This window comes from Tasmannia lanceolata, unplaced genomic scaffold (genome assembly GCF_043159265.1).
Source record: "Tasmannia lanceolata isolate RefF3 unplaced genomic scaffold, GAP_Taslan_0.1 ptg000012l, whole genome shotgun sequence".
Lineage (NCBI taxonomy): Eukaryota > Viridiplantae > Streptophyta > Magnoliopsida > Canellales > Winteraceae > Tasmannia > Tasmannia lanceolata.
Window position 1 is genome coordinate 46,295,544 of NW_027518689.1, and position 18,435 is coordinate 46,313,978.

The following is an 18,435-nucleotide window of genomic DNA, read 5'->3' on the forward strand; positions in this document are numbered from 1 at the left end:
ATCTCCTGGGCCCGTATACTTCCTCTTTTTCGTTTTGTTTCAGCTTTTGACCTCTGGGAAGGATGGTCAATCATCTGTATGGAATCGGCTACCAAAGTGAAAACCCGCCCCTCCTGGTCTCCTCCTCCGCCGGGGTCCCTGAAGCTTAACTTTGACGGCTCCTCTATCGGCAACCCAGGAGCGGCAGGAGTAGGGGGGTTATGTAGAAACCACAAAGGGGAAGTCCTCTGGGCCTACTCGGGGCCTATTGGATTGGCAGACTCGAATGAGGCAGAGGTTAGAGCCGTGCACAGCGGGCTTCACTCCATGCCTCGCCTGGAGTGCGACAGAATTATAGTCGAAGGGGATTCCTTAAATGTTATTTGCTGGCTTTCGGGCGCCGCTTCTCCTCCATAGTTTTTCGCCATGTCAGGAGATCAGCCAATGCGGATGCCGACTCCCTGGCCAAGAAAGGCGTTTTTCGGGCTGAGTTTGAGTGCTTTGACTATCTCCCTCCTTGACTTATTGTATTGCTATCTTTCTATTCTCTTTGTTCCTTCAGGACCATCTCGGTTCTGTTTATACATCTATATATATATATATATATATATATATATATATATATATATATATATATATATTCTGTTGCCTTCTTAAAAAAAAAGACCTTTATAAGATCAAGCACTTCGGCTATTATATTCTAAAGGTGCCACGGTCCCCGCAAACTATCCGAAGCCCATCCAACAACATTCGTTGAATCCCCTCCCACTATCAAGGACCTCAAGTTTTTCTCATAAGCCCACCGTAGACCAAATAGTAGAGCCTTGATTTTGCCTCATTTGCATTGCACTGGCCCGCTGGGCTTGAATAGGACATAATAATCGTTTTGTTGTTATCTCTAATTAGGCCTCCGATCCCTCCCCTGCCAGGATTACCCATAGAGCTTCCGTCAAAATTCAGTTTTTCTTTCTAAACATCGTTTGTGCACTTTACTTGCATCCAAAATCCAAAAGGTCTTTGTCTTAAATATTAGTAAGTTGTAATCGGATAAAAGAAACCACCTTAGAATCAGGAATCTTCCGTCGAGGTACCGGTTCCAACTTGGAACCTCGATTCGGCACTCCTTAAGAAGGAGCTTCCAGGGAGCGCGATCCGAAGAGATGAAAACAGCTCCCAACCTGCTCTTATTACTCCATTAGGTACCCCATCACCAATTAACTTGCATCAAACCCCCCTCAAACTGTTCAAAGTATTTCATTGGAGCAATCACATAGGCAAATTTTCAAAAGGCATGAGGAAAGATGGCATGAAAATGAAGACGGTTAGAAAAATTACTGCTTGTTGATGTACTAAAATTTTGAAAGATTTATATGAAGATAGTTAGAAATTACTATTTGTAATGTACTTGAATTTTGAAAGACATATGATGAAAATATTACATTAATGCTCTCACGACGCTCCCAACTTTAACTCTTCTATACCCCATGCTTCCCCGCCCCCGTTCCCGCTCCCGCTTTGTGCTTCTATGCTTATACCATCCATGGACCTTGAACTTGACGCACCACAAATTTTGAAAGATTGATATGAAGACAGTTAGAAATTACTATTTTTTAATGTACTTGAATTTTGAAAGACATGAAGAAAATATTATCTTAATGCTCCCACGATGCTCCCAACCTTAGACTCTTCTATACCCTATGCGCCCTTGCCCCGCCCTTGCCCCTGCCCCCGCTTTGTGCTTCTATGCCTATACCATCCATGGACCTTGAACTTGGTGCACCATAGAGTGTGGCCATAGCCCAAAACTCAGTGAAATTGGAGACACTTGATAAGCTATGAAAGTTTTTTCCATGGAAGATTGGTTTATCAAGTGGTGGGAGAGGGGCAATGAGAGTGGGAAGTGGCTGAAAATTAGGGTGAGGAAAAAAAATCTATTCAAAATGGAGTTTTATTTTCCCTTATCTCCTACTCTCCCTGCCCCTTAACACTTGATAAACTATGATTCCACCTAACCTCAGCAGAAAAAAGGGAAAACAACCTCTAAAAGGAGCAGAAAATCCTGGGCACCTGAGAACAACAATAGGAAAATTCATTTTTTTAAATAAGGCTCTGTTTCTTTCGCTGTAAAAATAGACGTAAAATTTGTTTTATGCAGTAAAAATGAACATAAAACAAATTTTACGTCCATTTTTACGTTGAAAAGAACGGAGCCAAATAGTTAAAAATCCTCTTAAATGTCACCTCGAGAACTTTGTTTAGGCTTTTGATTACTGAGATGGTCATTACAAGCATTAAAAAACAATGGCAAAAAGAAACTATACCAAGCATTCGTCAAGCCACTATCTCTGCATCTAGGTATGGTGGGGCCCACTATTTTAACACCTGTTGGTATGATGGGTCGGGCCCAGTGATTTATAACTATACCTAGCATGGGTGAGGCCACCATGTTGCGCGGTTGCGCCTTATGTTATGATGGGGTGGGCCCACCATCTCCATCCAAACCCATCCATAGAGTGGGGCCACCAATTTACAGCTCATGTTATAATGGGATGTGACTGCGGCTTAACACATGTTTTTTTTATGGCGTGGGCCTACCATTTTACACCGTACGGGTGGGACCCATCATCTCTACCAAAACATGCATAGGGTGGGTCCCACCATTTTAACCTCAATGTTATAGCTGGGTAGGACCCACCAGCTCTACCCCAAATGGCTAAATCCATTTGGGTAGGGCCTACTATATTACACAACATATTTTGATGGCGTGGAGCGCCCCATTTTGCAACCATAGCACGGATCCAGAATACTAGTGCAAGGATAATCATCTAGCATGGGCTCGATCCAAGGATGCAAATTGATTCTAACACGTTTAATCCAATGACAGATCTTCTCCTAATCTCTGCTTTACTGTTTTTTGTCAATGTGGTGGCCCACTAAAAACTTCAACCCCCAATCCTAACCCAATCCAACCCGAGTTTCAACCCGGCTTGGCTAACCTAACCCAACCCAAATTGATTTTTCCCTAACCCGAACCTAACCCAACCCAACCCGATTTCCCAAGTTGGGTTGGGTTTCTGCTGAAATCTTAATGAAAAAAATGCCTCTTTAAATTAGTTACCCCATCAAATGCCTCTTTAAATCTTAATGAAAAAAATCGGAAAGAGAGAACCTTGTAGGTCCTGTGGCGGAAGAACCGAAGAAGAATGAGAGATGGTCTGATGGAGGATTGGAGGCTGCTTGCTTCTCTAAAATAGAAATAGAGAATAAAGATTTCTACTTTCTAGGTTAGGATTTGCGTTTACCTCTTGTTTTTGACTTTTTGATAAGTATATAAAGTATACACTATTATATTTTCAAGGATAGAAAATTAGAAGCTAGAAAAAACAACACGTGAAAAATTAAAAATGTCAAAAACTAACGTGTTAATCTTATTTTTTTGCCGGGTTACAGGTTAGGTCGGGTTGCCTGATGCCCAACCCAACCCAACCCAACCCGGATTTTGGTCGGGTTGCCAAACCCCAACCCGGACCCGAACCCAACCCGCCCCAAATTCGGGTTCAACCCGACCCACGCATTGGGATGATCCTACACTGCAAGCCAAGATGAAAGGGTTTTCCGATGCTTGTGAACCCTAAAAACACATAAAACCATTGTTGCTTCCTTCTTTTTCCCGCTCCCCACTATCCATCTTGAATCGATCAACGAGTACGTTCGAAATGATGGTTAAGGAATCCAGATCTCAAATCCCTTGGAATACTTTCTACCTCATCCAATCTGTAAGTTTTATCTAACTCCCTTTACTGCACCAATGTCTCTTCATTTTCTTCGTACCAGACTATTTGGAATCAGCTTCACACAACATTCAACGACCACCTATGTCTTTTTTCTTCAAAACCCATATCTCAAATCCATTTCCACCTTATCAAACCCTAATGACCAACCCTCATTTACAGTCTCTTACCTTGTTCATTCATGTGGCCTATCAGAAGCAGCAGCTCTTTTAGCCGCCAAGAAAGTCCGCATTGAAACAGCTAAAAAACCAGACTCTGTCCTTTCTTCACTCCAAAGCTATGATTTTGACAAAACCCACATCACAAAGCTCATTACCAAGTGCCCATCATTACTCTTAGTCAAACCAGACAAAACCCTGAAGCCCAAGTTTGGCTTTTTTCGTGATTTGGGCCTTTCCGGCCCTGACCTTGCAAAGATCCTCTGTTCAGACCCATATATTTTGAAAAGGAGCTTAGAGAAGGAAATCATGCCTTCCATTGATTTCCTTAGAAGTCACATTAGTACCAATGAGAACATCGTCTTTGCTCTCAGACGCTCATCGCGTCTTCTTCAATTGAGTTTCCAAAAACGGATGGTATCCAATGTATCAACCTTGGAAACACATGGCGTACCAAAATCAGGAATTTTGAAATTGATCATGAACCAATCCAGAGCACTGATGGTGAATCCTGATCGTTTTAGTGAGAATATAATGACGATTAAGGAGATGGGTTTCGATCCCTTAACATCAACGTTCATCCGAGCAGTGTTTGTTATGTCATTGATAAGCAAATTGACCTGGGAAGCAAAATTGGAGGTTTATAGGAGTGAGGGTTGGTCTGAGAATGAGGTAGTTTATGCATTCAAAAGTCAACCTATGTGCATGGCTATATCAGAGAAGAAAATTAGGAAAGCGAGCGATTACTTTGTGAACAAAATGGGCTGGAAGCCATCGTTTATATCCAGAAACCCTATTCTTTTGAACCTTAGTTTGGAGAAGAGAGTTCATCCTAGATGTTCGGTTATGCAAATTCTGATGTCCGAAGGTTTGATCGATAAGGATTTAAATCTGGCTTGGGTTTTGAAATTGACTGAGATAGACTTCATGGAGAAGTTTGTGATCAAGAACCAAGAAAAAATTCCTAAAATACGGAGGTTATACGAAAACATGATTGGAGCTGTAGAGGATTAGACATTGGTTCTAAGGACTTGGGTGGAATTCAAAAGTTGTAAAGTTTTAATAGCAGAGCACTTGAAATATATGTTTTTGTCAGTTTGTTTTCTGGCATTTTTTTTTTTTTTTTGTATTTTGCAGAAACTGATAGGCTCGAAGCTGACAACTCGTAGGTTGGAGAGCACGACGTTCCTCCCTATGGCGGTTTGCCCTCTGACACTTGATTTGGTGCAATTTTTTTGTCTTTCAGTGCCATTAGTTCTTAGTTCTTTGATGGCAATTATTTTATTTTAGACTCTTTTAGCTTATCTGCGATGAAACTTGTGATGAAAAATATGGTACTACTTGTGGGTGTAGTCTAGACTTTGGTCACAATTCAAATGTGTTTTGGTTCGCTAAATGCAGTAAAACAAATCGCAGCAACTAAAAGTTGTTCTAATCCTGTCACCAGAAAATCCTTAGACTCATATTGGAGCATCTCTAGGTCAACTTTCTAATTCTTCAAAGTCGGCAAGTAAAAAATTACTGCTTCTTGAACAATGAGCTGCTTTATGTTATCATGCATGCCCCTTGACCATCTATTTTTCTTTTACACTCTTCCTCTATGTACCTCTAAGGCTTTGTATTTTCTCTCCAAATCATATGTGGTGAACGAGATATTTCTTGTTTAAGTGTTAAGAAATTCCATCCACTTTGTTGAACTTGCTTTTGAACTCCAATACTTAGCAAAGTTGCACTTCGAGAGATTGAGTGCAGATTTCTGAAGTTATCCTCCCTTGAAGTTACCAAATTAAATTGAAAAAAGAATTTGCATAAAAATCCAAGAAGGTTACATCACCAGATTTCTGAAGTAGGTTTTGAATTTGAAATAATTTTATCAACGGAAAAGACCGTGAAGGTCCTTAACCAGTTATGTGCCTACTATTAGAGATACTTTCAAAAGAAACTTCCCTTGAAAACACCAGAAAAATTAATGCCTCATAGCTTTTGCTGTATAGAAAATAAACCAAGATTGTAGATCTTTTCATAAATGCTATGGAATCTTTCATTGTCTGAGTTAACTCAACAACTTGCATGAAAATCCCATGTTTCAGTGTCATTTCTTATTTCATGCGTCCGGGTTTCCAAGTTGTTGAAGATTAAGGATTCCAATGAATTACAGAGCCTGAAGGAAGAAATGAGTGAAAAAAAATCAGCCATGACACACATGGGACAGAGATTGAAGACCTTGTTGTGTTTCCCAAGGTGACTTTTGTACCATTGGGGAATTCTATGAGGTATATGCCCTTACATCTTTGCATGGGCTGTTCAGTACTCATTTTTTACACCATGAGGCTGGCTGACATCAACATTTTGACATGAAGAATGCTATGATGCAAAGAGAACTCAAGATGGATGATTACTATGAAGATACCATCCTAAATAGAGCAAGGATCGTCTACATTTTTTATCCGGGTGGACTACATCGACAATGGGGCTGGTGGGGAACTCAAGGTTGAGTTCTTTCAAGAAGGGGAGTGTGATGCAGGAGCATTCCCTTAATAAAGTCTACATCAGCCCAAGTTGCTTCGTTAACCAAGGATTTGCTTTGTTACATTAGTGTAAACAAGTAGAGTGGGGGTAGTTTAGCCATTTTGGAGTTTTTACATGTTTTTTTAAGTCAATAAGTGAGCATAGTTTGGACAAGTAATACTTAATTGCCATTTCATTTAGATTAGGCCTTTTAGTTTCGTTTGCATTTACATTTCATTTATAGAGGGAGTTATAAATAGCTATCCCTCCATTGTCATTTTAGTTTTTGGACATCGTAATTTTGAATGAATTTTGGAGAAAGGATTTTGTAAAGGAAGTTTCTTCCAGGTGGGGAGACTGATTCATGTTGAAAATTGTAAGGAAAAAGGTGGATTCGAGCTGCTCTAGTTGTTTCTGCATTTACCTTGCTAAAAGCAGGTATTTCTTCTTCCAATTTCGTTATCTTAGCATCCCCTTGCTAGATCAATTGTGTGGTTTGATGAAGAAAATCACAGCTGATTGAAGAAATCCCTGGGAAGTGTGCGGATTTGCCCTGTTAAAGATACGTCACAAGGTTGCTGATTTCTATGGCATTTTATGCATATTTAGTGTTGGATCTCATCCTCCATAAACCTGTAAGTAGAATTCTATAAACATGAAATTACTGCCTCAGATCAACTAAGGTTTTTGGTGGAAATCGTTGGAAATGTAAAATCCTCAGTTTATTGGAGTGCATTTAATTTCACTTGCATTTTTGGAATTTTGAGGGTTTGGATCCTAATACAACCTAATTTGTCAATGGTGATCTTCTGAAATAGTTGCCTTGTGTTTTTCAGAGGTATTGAAACCGGGCATATGAAAATCAGTTTCACGGAACAGAGTTTTTGTTCTTATGCGCATTCAATTTTTTGTCTTCCATCTTTACTGCCATGAGCTTATAACAGATCTAAAGAGGTTTTGTAGTTTAGTGGAATTCAATGAATGCCACAATCTGATCGAAAGTTGAAGCAATTTAATGGCCTTAGCACAGTAACGGAACTACTATGTTGACACAAGCCTTAGATGCTTTTGTAAGCAGCATTAATATGCTTTTTTAGATTGAAGAAGCCTTTGCCATCTGAACTTTTCGAGATAGCTTAATACCATGAACCTGAAGTGGATTTGTGGGATTTGAACTCACGAGTTTGTGTTTTCTGATTATAGCAGCTCTGTGCATTTGAAGTGCAAAGGCGTCCTTCAATTTTAAAATAAGCTCCATTTGCTCATTTGAGTTTTGTCAGAACCCATATCTGAAATCCATTTCCACCTTATCAAACCCTAATGGCCAATCTTCATTTACAGTCTCTTACGTTGTTAATTCATGTGGGCTATCAGAAGCAGCAGCTCTTTTAGCTGCCAAGAAAGTAAGCATTGAAACAGCTGAAAAACCAGACTCTGTCCTTTGTTTACTCCAAAACTATGATTTTGACAAAACCCAAATCTCAAAGCTCATTACCAAGTTCCCTTCATTACTCTTAGCCAATCCAGACAAAACCCTAAAGCCCAAGTTTGAGTTTTTCTGTGATTTGGGCCTTTCTGGCCCTCACCTTGCAAAGATCCTCTGTTCAAGCCCATATATCTTGGGAAGGAGCTTAAAGAAGCACATCATACCTTCCATTGATTTCCTTAGAAGTCATCTTCGTACCAACGAAAACATTGTCTTCGCTCTCAGACGCTCATCGGGTCTTCTTCATTTGGGTTTCCAAGAACGGATGGTATCCAATGTATCAACCTTGCAAAAACTTGGTGTACCAGAACCGGGAATTTCAAAATTGCTCCTGACTCAACCTACTGCACTGATGGTGAATCCTGATCGTTTTAGTGAGAATATAATGGCGATTAAGGAGTTGGCTTTCAATCCCTTAAAATCAATTTTCATCCAAGCAGTCTGCATTATGTCAGGGATAAGCAAATCGAACTGGGAAGCAAAATTGGAGGTTTATAGGAGTGAGGGTTGGTCTGAGAATGAGATACTCAATGCATTCAAAAGGCAACCTAGATGCATGGCTATATCAGAGAAGAAAATTAGGAAAATGAGTGGTCACTTTGTGAACAAAATGGGTTGGAAGCCATCAGTTATTTCTAGAAACCCAACTATTTTGAGTCTTAGCTTTGAGAAGAGAATTCAACCTAGATGTTCGGTCATGCAAATTCTCATGTCAGAAGGTCTGATGGATAAGGATTTGAATCTGGCTTGGGTGTTGTTAATGACTGAGAAGGACTTCAAGGAGAAGTTTGTGATCGAGAATCAACAGAAAGTTCCTAAAATACAGAGGGAATACAAAAATATGATTGGAGCTGTAGGATTAGACAATTCCTCTAAAGAATTGGGTGCGATTCAGATGTTGCGATGTTTTCATAACAAAACAATTGAAATATATGTATTTTTCTGTATGGTGCTCGCTATCCAATAAGTTAGATATTTCAGTTTATTTTCTGGCATTATGTTTTTTTTTTTAAATTTTTACAGAAACTGGTAGTGTGGAACATGACAACCCGCCATGGAGATAGAAAGAAATTTCAGAATTGCATTCTGTAGCTCTATTTGTGCCATCTGGATAGAAAGAAATTTCAGAATGCATAATCAAAAGGAGAACCACAAGCAAGCAATCTTATTAAACATCCTTTTATGCACCAGATGCCGCACCCTTGCCCTGGGTCTATCCAACACTTTGAATACTACTAAATCCCGCCTAGCCTCTCATCTAGATATTCCCTTATTCACTCCCCAAAAAATTTGGAGAACTTGCAGTTGGAAGCCTCCTGACCGAAACATTGTGAAAGTCAACACTGATGCCTCCCTCTTAAATTGCTCTGCTGGAGTTGGAGGCTTAATGAGGAACCACCATGGAGATATTCTTGGCTACTTCTCTCTTGAAGTTCCCCAAGAGGACATCCTCTGCCTTGAAATCGAGGCTATCTACAAGGGAATTCTCCTTGCAAATTCCTAGTTCAATTCTCATCTTTGGGTAGAATCTGATTCCCTCAACGCTGTTAAAGTTATTCAAGGGAGCTTGGCTTGCCCTTGGCACAAGATCCCAACTGTTGCCAAGATTCATAAGATTCTCTCAAATTACAATTCCTGGGATATCTCTCACATTTGGAGAGAGGCAAATCAAGCAGCAGATCTCCTCTCTAAAGAAAATTTTGATCCAAAAGGGGAATTTCTGTATCCTAGTTGTGTTCCTTCCGAGCTTAATAGAATTGTTGTTAATGACTCCTCGGGAGTCTTATATCATCGAATGTAACCTTTTTCTTTCTTTAATATATCTGGTTGGGGTCTGCCTAACCCCAGTTTACCCATCAAAAAAAAAAAAACTCATAGGCTAGAGCGCTCTACGTACTTCACTGCAGTGGTTTGCTCTCTGACACTTGATTTGGTGCAATTTTTGTCATTCAATTTTATTAGTTCTTAGTTCTTTGATGGCAATTATTTTATTTTAGCTCTTATAGCTTATCTTGGGTGAAATCTGTGAGTAAGAATATCATGCTTATTTTGTTTGTGTTGTCTAGACTTTTGTCACAGTTCAAATGTGTTTTGGTTGGATAAACGCATTAAAGACAAATCCCAGGAACCTTGCAACTAAAATTTGTTGTTATAGTCCTGGCACCTGAAAAATCTTTAGAGTCACACTGTGGCATCCCTAGATTCTCTAACTTTTTAATTCTTCAAAGGCAGCGAAGTGATGATTGCTGCTTCTTGAGCAATGATGTACTTTATCCTATTATGTGTATACTTTGACTATTTTTTTTTTTTTCAGGATGGTTGAAATTTCATTCAAAGAGAAAGACCGAGATGGTCAAATACAAACACAGAAGAATAGAACAAGATGGTTACATGAGAAAGCCAAAAGAAAAGATAGCATAGGTTCGGAAAAAGCTCAAGGTAGTAATAAATCGAACTGCTCAAGGGCCAACCGAACCCCATTCCTTGCAAGATGGATACATGAAAATAAAGTTTTATTTTTCCTTGTTTTTCTGTCACTTTGCATCATCTCCTCATTCATGCCATCTCAGTTCTCTCTCTCTCTCAACAATTGATAAGCTAAAATTCCATGAATTTTTTTTTTTATGGTTGCCAAACATGGCCTAAGTCCCTATTTGTTTTGGATTTCGAGAACCAATTGTGATTCCATAACTGATTATTGGAGTCAAAATAATGTTTAATTTAAGACCAATATTCAGTTTTGGACTCACAATTGGTTCTCAAAATACAAAACAAACAGGGCCATAAAAGTTTAGTGGATGCTTTTTATGTTGTTCTCTTTTGTTGGAGAGTTATCTTTTTTAGGCTTTTGATTACTGTTTTTTTCCTTCTGAATGATGATAAATTTTATCGAAAAAGAAGGGGTGACCAATGTGGTTATTACCCGCAACCAAAAAACAAGGGAAAATTCTCAAAAAAATATGATTGTTATATGAAAATCTCAAAAAAAAGGGTAAAGTTAGATAATTTCTCAAAAAAGGGTGAAACGCATCCCAATGAGTGTTTTAGGACAAAATTGCTCTTGTGTTGGTTTTCCCTCCAAAAATATAAGCAACAGATCCCAATGCATTTCACCTAACATTTTTAACTTTTTATCTTCTTCTTCCCCATGCCCAAACGAAACTCCATTGTTTGTTTTAAAATTCCATTGCAGAGAGGTGAAACTCCCCTCTCCTAAAATCTAGCATTGGATCTCTTTATTTTTCTTTGGCTATCAAACCTATAAGCTTCTCTGGTAGGTCCATTGTGATACATTTGCATATGTTTAACATGTTCCTTACAATGCTATGGTGTATTGTCATCATCTTGGTTATTTGTTAGGGATTTGTTATTGTCATCATCATCTTTACAATGCTATGGTGTATTGTCATAATCTATCTATCTCTCGATTGCCCTCTATGTTTCTATGTAGAGTAAACTCGGATGAAACTCATGTCTATACAATTACAACCACTATTTAAATGTGTAGAAACAATATTTTGTTCTCGGAACCACTGTTGATATCTGGGAAACAATATTTAAACACTCAGAAGCAACAATTATACCTAGGAACCACTATTTACCACTATATAGTGGTTCTGATGGAGGAATAGTGGTTCCAAGGTATAAATAGTGGTTCCAGAGTAGAAATATTGCTTCACACAATCTAATTGGGTGTCAATGTTGTAATGAATTTATGAGTAATGGGTTAAATAGTTTTCTAAACACTCAGATGTTATGGTGGTTCATAGTTTAGATGGCCCAATACTTGTGAGAATGACTGTATTTATAAGGTTTTAAACACTCATAAGCACTCATTATACCTAGGAACAAATAATTATACTTAAGAACCACTATTTAGTGGTTCCAAAGTAGAAATATTGTTTTACACAATCTAATAGTACTTCATTGGGTGTCAATGTTGCAATGAATTTATGAATAATGAGTTAAATAGTTTTCTAAACACTCCGATGTTATGGTGGTTCATAATTTACATGGCCTAATACTTGTGAGCATGACTGTATTTATAGGGTTTTAAACACTCAGAAGCACTCACTATACCTATGAACCACTAATTATACTTAGGAACCGCTAATTATACGTAGGAACCACTATTTACCATTATGTAGTGGTTTCAATGTATAAATAGTGGTTCCAGAGTAGAAATATTGCTTCACACAATCTAATAGTACTTAATTGGGTGTTAATGTTGCAATAAATTTATGAACAATTGGTTAAATAGTTTTCTAAACACTCGGATGTTATGATGGTTCATAGTTTAGATGGCCTAATACTTGTGAGAATGACTGTATTTATAGGGTTTTACACGCTCAAAAGCACTCACTATACCTAGGAACCACTAATTATACATAGGAACCACTATTTACCATTATGTAGTGGTTCCAGATTAGAAATATTGCTTCACACAATCTAATAGTACTTAATTGGGTGTCAATGTTGCAATGAATTTATGAACAATGGGTTAAATAGTTTTCTAAACACTCGGATGTTATGGTGGTTCATAGTTTAGATGGCCTAATACTTGTAAGAATGACTGTACTTATAGGGTTTTAAACACTCAAAAGCACTCACTATACCTAGGAACCACTAATTATACATAAGAACCACTAATTATACGTAGGAACCACTATTTACCATTATGTAGTGGTTCCAAGCTATAAATAGTGGTTCCAGAGTAGAAATTGGAGGGGGGGGTGTGGAAGTGGTCTTTATGGGGAGTGGTTTTTGCAAACGACGTTTGTGTTTTTTTGTTTTTTTTTTAAATTGCATCGAATCGGTCGACCCGTTTTCACTTGTTTTACATCTGTCTGACAGAATGGTGGAAAGGTCGATCTGTAATTAGTCTTCCTACCTGTTTGGTGAAATGGTGAAAAGGTCAACCTATCAAGGCAAATTCTCACTTGTTTGTAAATATGCCACAAAGGTCAACCTGCAGGTCGACCCATTAAGCCAATTTGGCACCTGTTTGCGAAGAATGGAAAATGAACGACCTTCCGGCGAAAATCTCTTCTTCTCCGGCCAAGAGCTCATCGTTTCAAGAGGAGGGAGATTTCAGCTTCAAAAAAGAGTAAAAAACAAGAGAGATAAGCGAGAAGGTAAGAAGATGGTAGGTGAACAGTGCCCAAAGGGCATTTTCGTCAAAAAAATACTCCCGGGATGCGTTTCCCCCTTTTTTGAGAAATTAGCCAACTTAACCCTTTTTTGATAATTTCGGATAAAAATCATATTTTTTGAGAATTTTCCCAAAAAACAAAGGAAAAAAGAAACAACTATAAGGCAGGAGACAAAAAAACAAGGGGAAAAGAACTCAAATATCTCCAAGCTAGCATGATTCACCCTGATCGAGCCAACGGGTTTGCCTCACTGTTGGTTGTGATGTAATCTAACCTGGAACCCCTTTGAGTCGGTTTTGAGTTTCAAAGAAATTTGCGAATCTCTAGGGGTAGGAAATAGATTCCCTAGGCTTTTGATTACTTATCCTTATGGGTTAATTGCTCGCAACCTTGTGGATAGGGCTGGCAATGAAACCTGCGAAAACGAGGATCTGTTAAGCGATGACTGGGACGGGGCGGAGATGTGGATGGCTCTGGCCCTACCCCGTAATCCCTATCTATAAAGTTACATAAATGGGAAAAATACACTTAGACCCCCTGTGGTTTCAAAACGTGACAAGTACACCCCCTCCGTCAGTTTCACATGTGAAAAAAATCCAAGAAATGCTGTCATGACAGCATACAGCTGCTTGATCATGAACCCTCTTTTACACTGTTTTCAAACTAAAAACCTGGATTCTAAAATCTGCATATCCAAAAGGCCCCTAAGAAGTTTTAATAGTTTTGCAAATGCATTTGTGAGGCTTACACTGCTTGACCGGAATGGTATATCATGAGTGGGTGTAGACACCCCATTTTGACCGTGCCCTAAACCTTCCAATATTGTGTAAAACCCAATCAAATCAATCAACTAGGGTCCCAAATTTCACCCTAGGCTAGCTGAGGGTCTCACTGAGGTCCCCGCATAATTTCATCGAAATTCGGGCGCGTTTGCTTAGCGAACGAGTCAAGCAAAGTCGTAGTGCAAGTTCATATAGGGGGGGTGGATTATCCGAAAGGTGGTTGTCCAAATAAGAAAAAGAGGTCGAATTTATCACTTCATTATAAAAAGAATCCATCGTCAAAAAAAGAAAGAAAGAAAGAAGCTTATTCTCAGATCTGAAAAATAGCAGAGAGGGAGAGAGAGGGAGAAAACCAAACCCCAAACCCTTTTCTCTTCTTCTCCGATCATAACTCCGGCCAGATTCCGGCAAATTTCTTGCCGGATCCCGACCATTTATCAGCTATCTTTATCATTGCTTCCATGGATTCCGATCCCCACTAGTCATCTTTGCATCTAGATCCCCAACTTTTCTTCTTCTTCTTTAATTTCTATCACCACGAGCTCCATTGATTCCGAGGAAAAAAGAAGAAAATCAAGAGTAGAGGAGTACAGAGAAAGAGGGAGCCGATCGAAATCCTAGTGTCCTCCGATCATCTTCTCCAGCGAGGTTGCCGGAGCTCCGGCCTCGTTTTGTTATTGTATTCCATCACAGTTTTGTTGGATCTACTATTTGTCATCTTTTCTTTGCTAGATTTTAGTTAGGAACCCTAGATCTGAAGCTCTAGAAACCTTTTTTTATTTTTATTTTTATCTTCTCTGTGATGCTCGTCGGAATCCGGCAAAACTCCATGTAATCCTGTCTCTTTTTATTTGGATCAGGTGAACTCAAACATTTCAGTTTCAAGAGATCATTTCCAGATCTAGAAAAAATTAGAGAGAGAGATTTAGGGTTTCTTCCCCAAATCTCATCTTCTCAGACAAGATTCCGATCTCCGTACAAGATTCCGACTAAGATCGGGCAAATCTCCGGATACTATGATCTCTTTCATAAGTTACTATTTCTGCAATTCTGTGTGACTCTGTCTTCTCCGGCGAAATCTGCGACTTTCAGGTCTATGGAATTTGAAAGATTTGCTAAATTCCGGTGGCGAGGCATCGAGGGATACTCATTCTGAACATTGAGCAAGAAAAAGGGAAAAAGAAAAAAAGAGGATCGAGCAATTGGAGGATTTTTGGTGCCAATTTCATCATCTACGGTGTATTTGAGTTAGTCCTTTGCTCTATCACTCTGAAAAGAAAGGTAAGTACTTTGCTTTTTTGCTTTTTTCTCAGAAATTCTACTGGATTCTTATTATTTCTCAACTTTAATGGTAAGTTCTGAATAATGCTTGCTTGATAAAATAAGATCCTGATCTTGTTGGAACTTATGATGATTTTCTTAAACAAAATGATTACGATTTGCTTGAATTTTGTTATAATTTTCAAAAGATATGTACAGGTTTATGATCTCCACATGAAATTTGTTAATAATCATTATCAAGTTCAGTTCCTGTTTTTGTGCATTTTATGAATTGGGATAGCATTTGGTCATTAGTGTTTGCACTGTCAGGCTTAGTTGTTGATGAACAAGCCGTTTGCTTTAATTGCCATAACTACTATAAACTAGAATTTTCTAAGGCTTCAGCTGCATCGTAAGTTACTACAGTGGAACATGAATATCATTTCTTGGAACTGAGAAGAACTGAGAAGGCTTCAATATTATTTCTTCGAACATGAATGCTTGGATTAGTTACTAATCCAATCAAGGTACATATTTTTTTTTTAGTTTCTGGATTAAACATTCAGCTGAAGGATTTTCTTGAGCTGGAAGTAATCATTGCCCATTGAAATTTGAGCTTCGGCAAATCCTTCAACACTTTATACAAAATTTCATTTGCAAAAGTGCAGCAAAACTCCAGATTGATTCAATACAATTCTTCACTTCTGTGCTGTAACCCGTGGCATTTTAGTTCATATTCATTGCAACAACACAGATTTAGTTGGCAAACAACTTACAACTTCGTTATGACAGTTACTCTTCCTTGGTAGTGGCTGTCCAGTTTCTGAACTATTTTAGGATAGTTCTGTCTCCTTCAATTAGAACTGAGCAGATCTTGATTCGTGTGGTTTTGGAAAATAATGTTGATCCATTGAAGGATTGCTGTCAATCCTTAATCAGAAAGTTGTTAGCCACTTTAGTTTGTAGTAAACTGAACTGAAAGTTTCCATTCAACCATTCAACCACTCTAAGGTGCAGTGAAGCAGAGAATTTCTTGGGTGACCAGTTACAACCATAGCAGCCGGAATTTCTTTGCTAGAAAAGGTCTGAAAAGGATAAAATGTGGCACTATCAGGATCCATATGGAAAATCTTTCTTCTTTTCTTTCTTATATAAGACTTAGTCTCTTAAGTGCCATTCTTATTAGTTTGTTTTCTCATCATAGCAAAAAAGGGCGATGAAGGCGTTAGCCCAAGCCCAGTCTTAGAGGAATTTACCTGATGTGGTAGTACCCTCTGCTCTTATCTCCCCTTCTTTAGGTAGAGAGTTTGTAATCTTTTAAATGCACTTATACTTTAGGTAATCCATTCATCGCAAAGGGCGATGAAGGCGCTAGCCCAAGCCCATCATTAGGGGACTTGCTCAGTCCGAGTAGCCCTCCCCTCGTTTGTTTTTAAGACTTGCCCTATCTTTTGGGATACCCTTAAACATTGTCATTTAGAGCCCCAATTTAGGGAGACAAGCTATGTCTCAGGTAAGCAAAGTTACATTCTTTTAGAGAGACATGCTTTGTCTCGTAGAAAGGTTTATCCTCAGGGAGACAGGCTATGTCTCATGTGGTAAAATTCAACCCCTTTGGAGACAGGCTTTGTCTCATTGGTCATAGTTGTCCTCCATCTCTTTTAAGAGACATGCTTTGTCTCATTAGCACATCCTCCTTAGAATTCCTAATTTCAGTGTCAGTTTTTAGCATAGGAGTCTATCCTTAGCAAGAATGTCTTTTCCATTAGCATAGGAGTCTATCCTTAGCAAGAATGTCTTTTCCATTAGCATATGAGTCTGTCATTAGCTAGAGAGTCAGTCTTTCAAGAGTCTGTCCTATCATCATAAGGGTTAGATTTCCGTCCAACCTTTGCAGAGTTGTGATTCTGTCTTTTTTCCCCCGCAAAGCATAGGATGCTGTCCAACCTTTGCGGGATATCACGAGTCTGTCCTCCCCTTATGATGATAGGATTCTGTCCTCTTGTGTCGAAAATAACAAAAACATAAAAAATATCTGAAAAACCAAAAATCTCAAAAATCTTGAGTCATAGGAGAGTAGTTAGGAAAATCAGTTTCCGAACTACGTTGGCTTGATCCCTTTTCGTAGGGTATGTAGTGCAGCTTGGGATCCACATCCCAAGTCTAGCCAAAACTTTAAAAATAAAACATTTCAAATCTTCAAAAAATACAAAAATTCTTCAAAACCTTTTCAAAAAGATCTTCCCCTAGAGTTAGGAGTCTGTCTTAGCTGTTTGGGGCGTTTTAGAGTTAGGAGGCTGTCCTGATTTGTTTGATATGGTGTGTCCTGTTGTGTGAGTGTCCCTAGAGTTAGGAAGCCTCGAGTCGATCGGTTAGACACTTAGTCGAACCGATGGCTAGACTAGGAAGCATATAGTCAGCCCGTGGTTTTCATTAGGTTGCACAGCCTAGTTACACATAGGATATAGGGCCCACCTGCATTAGCTTAAGGCTAACCAACTTGCATTAGTTAGGGCATATAAAGAGTCCTAAAAATTACAATTCACTTGAACTTAAGTAAATTGTGCAAAAACTTTAAAAATCAGTCGAGTCTAGTGGATCGAGTCTAGGATAGCGGTTATAGATGGTTAGGCATCATAGTTTAGAATAGGGCATCGAACTACGTTGACTCCGATTCTTCCCGAGGCCGGGATATGTAGAGCAGCGGGGATGGACGGCCATCTTGGTCCGAGTCAAGTCGCATTAGAGTTTTATGATTCATTTTGTCTGGTCATGTATAGAATTGAATTGTGTTGTGTGTTTTGCTGTGTTTTCTTACTTTCATGTACAGATCCTATACCTTTAGCTGTAGCATGCATGTGTTTGCACACCAGAACTTAGACACCAATTAGGTATGACACTCATAACCTAGCTATTCTCAGGCGACACTTATTTCATTCCTTTTACATGTGCTTATCAATCATCTCCGAGACATGCATGATTTGATAGACGTCTTCTCGGAGATATTCGTTCCCATTTCATATGACTTTCGCCCAAAACTCTTCAAAATTAATAATAAATTGCATAAGAGACCAGGTGCTTGCACTTGGGCGGACGAGGTGCTCTTCGGACCTTCCAAATTCGTAACCAGGCACGAACCTTCTTTTATATCTCTGGTTATCCGTTGCAACAGAGCATAGTATGGGATCCTTGGCCCACTTCCTTGGATGGTGACTCTTCTTTGTTTAAGGTACGCCTCGAATCTGGGCTAATCCCCGAATCGAGAGGTATCTCACCCTTTGTATCGCCACTCATGCTGTGAGAGGCATTCCTTTCTAG

General features: G+C 39.0%; 1 protein-coding gene across 1 annotated transcript; it reads left to right on the forward strand.

The window, feature by feature from the left end:
* The first annotated feature begins 3,787 nt into the window (after window positions 1-3,787).
* LOC143888878 (uncharacterized) lies at window positions 3,788-10,545 on the forward strand. The gene is made up of 4 exons (XM_077393267.1): window positions 3,788-4,930; window positions 5,066-5,128; window positions 7,666-9,831; window positions 10,237-10,545. Exons 1-3 carry the CDS (start codon window positions 3,788-3,790, stop codon window positions 8,887-8,889), a joined length of 2,430 nt encoding a protein of 809 aa, XP_077249382.1. The 3' UTR covers window positions 8,890-9,831; window positions 10,237-10,545.
* The last annotated feature ends 7,890 nt before the right edge of the window (window positions 10,546-18,435 follow it).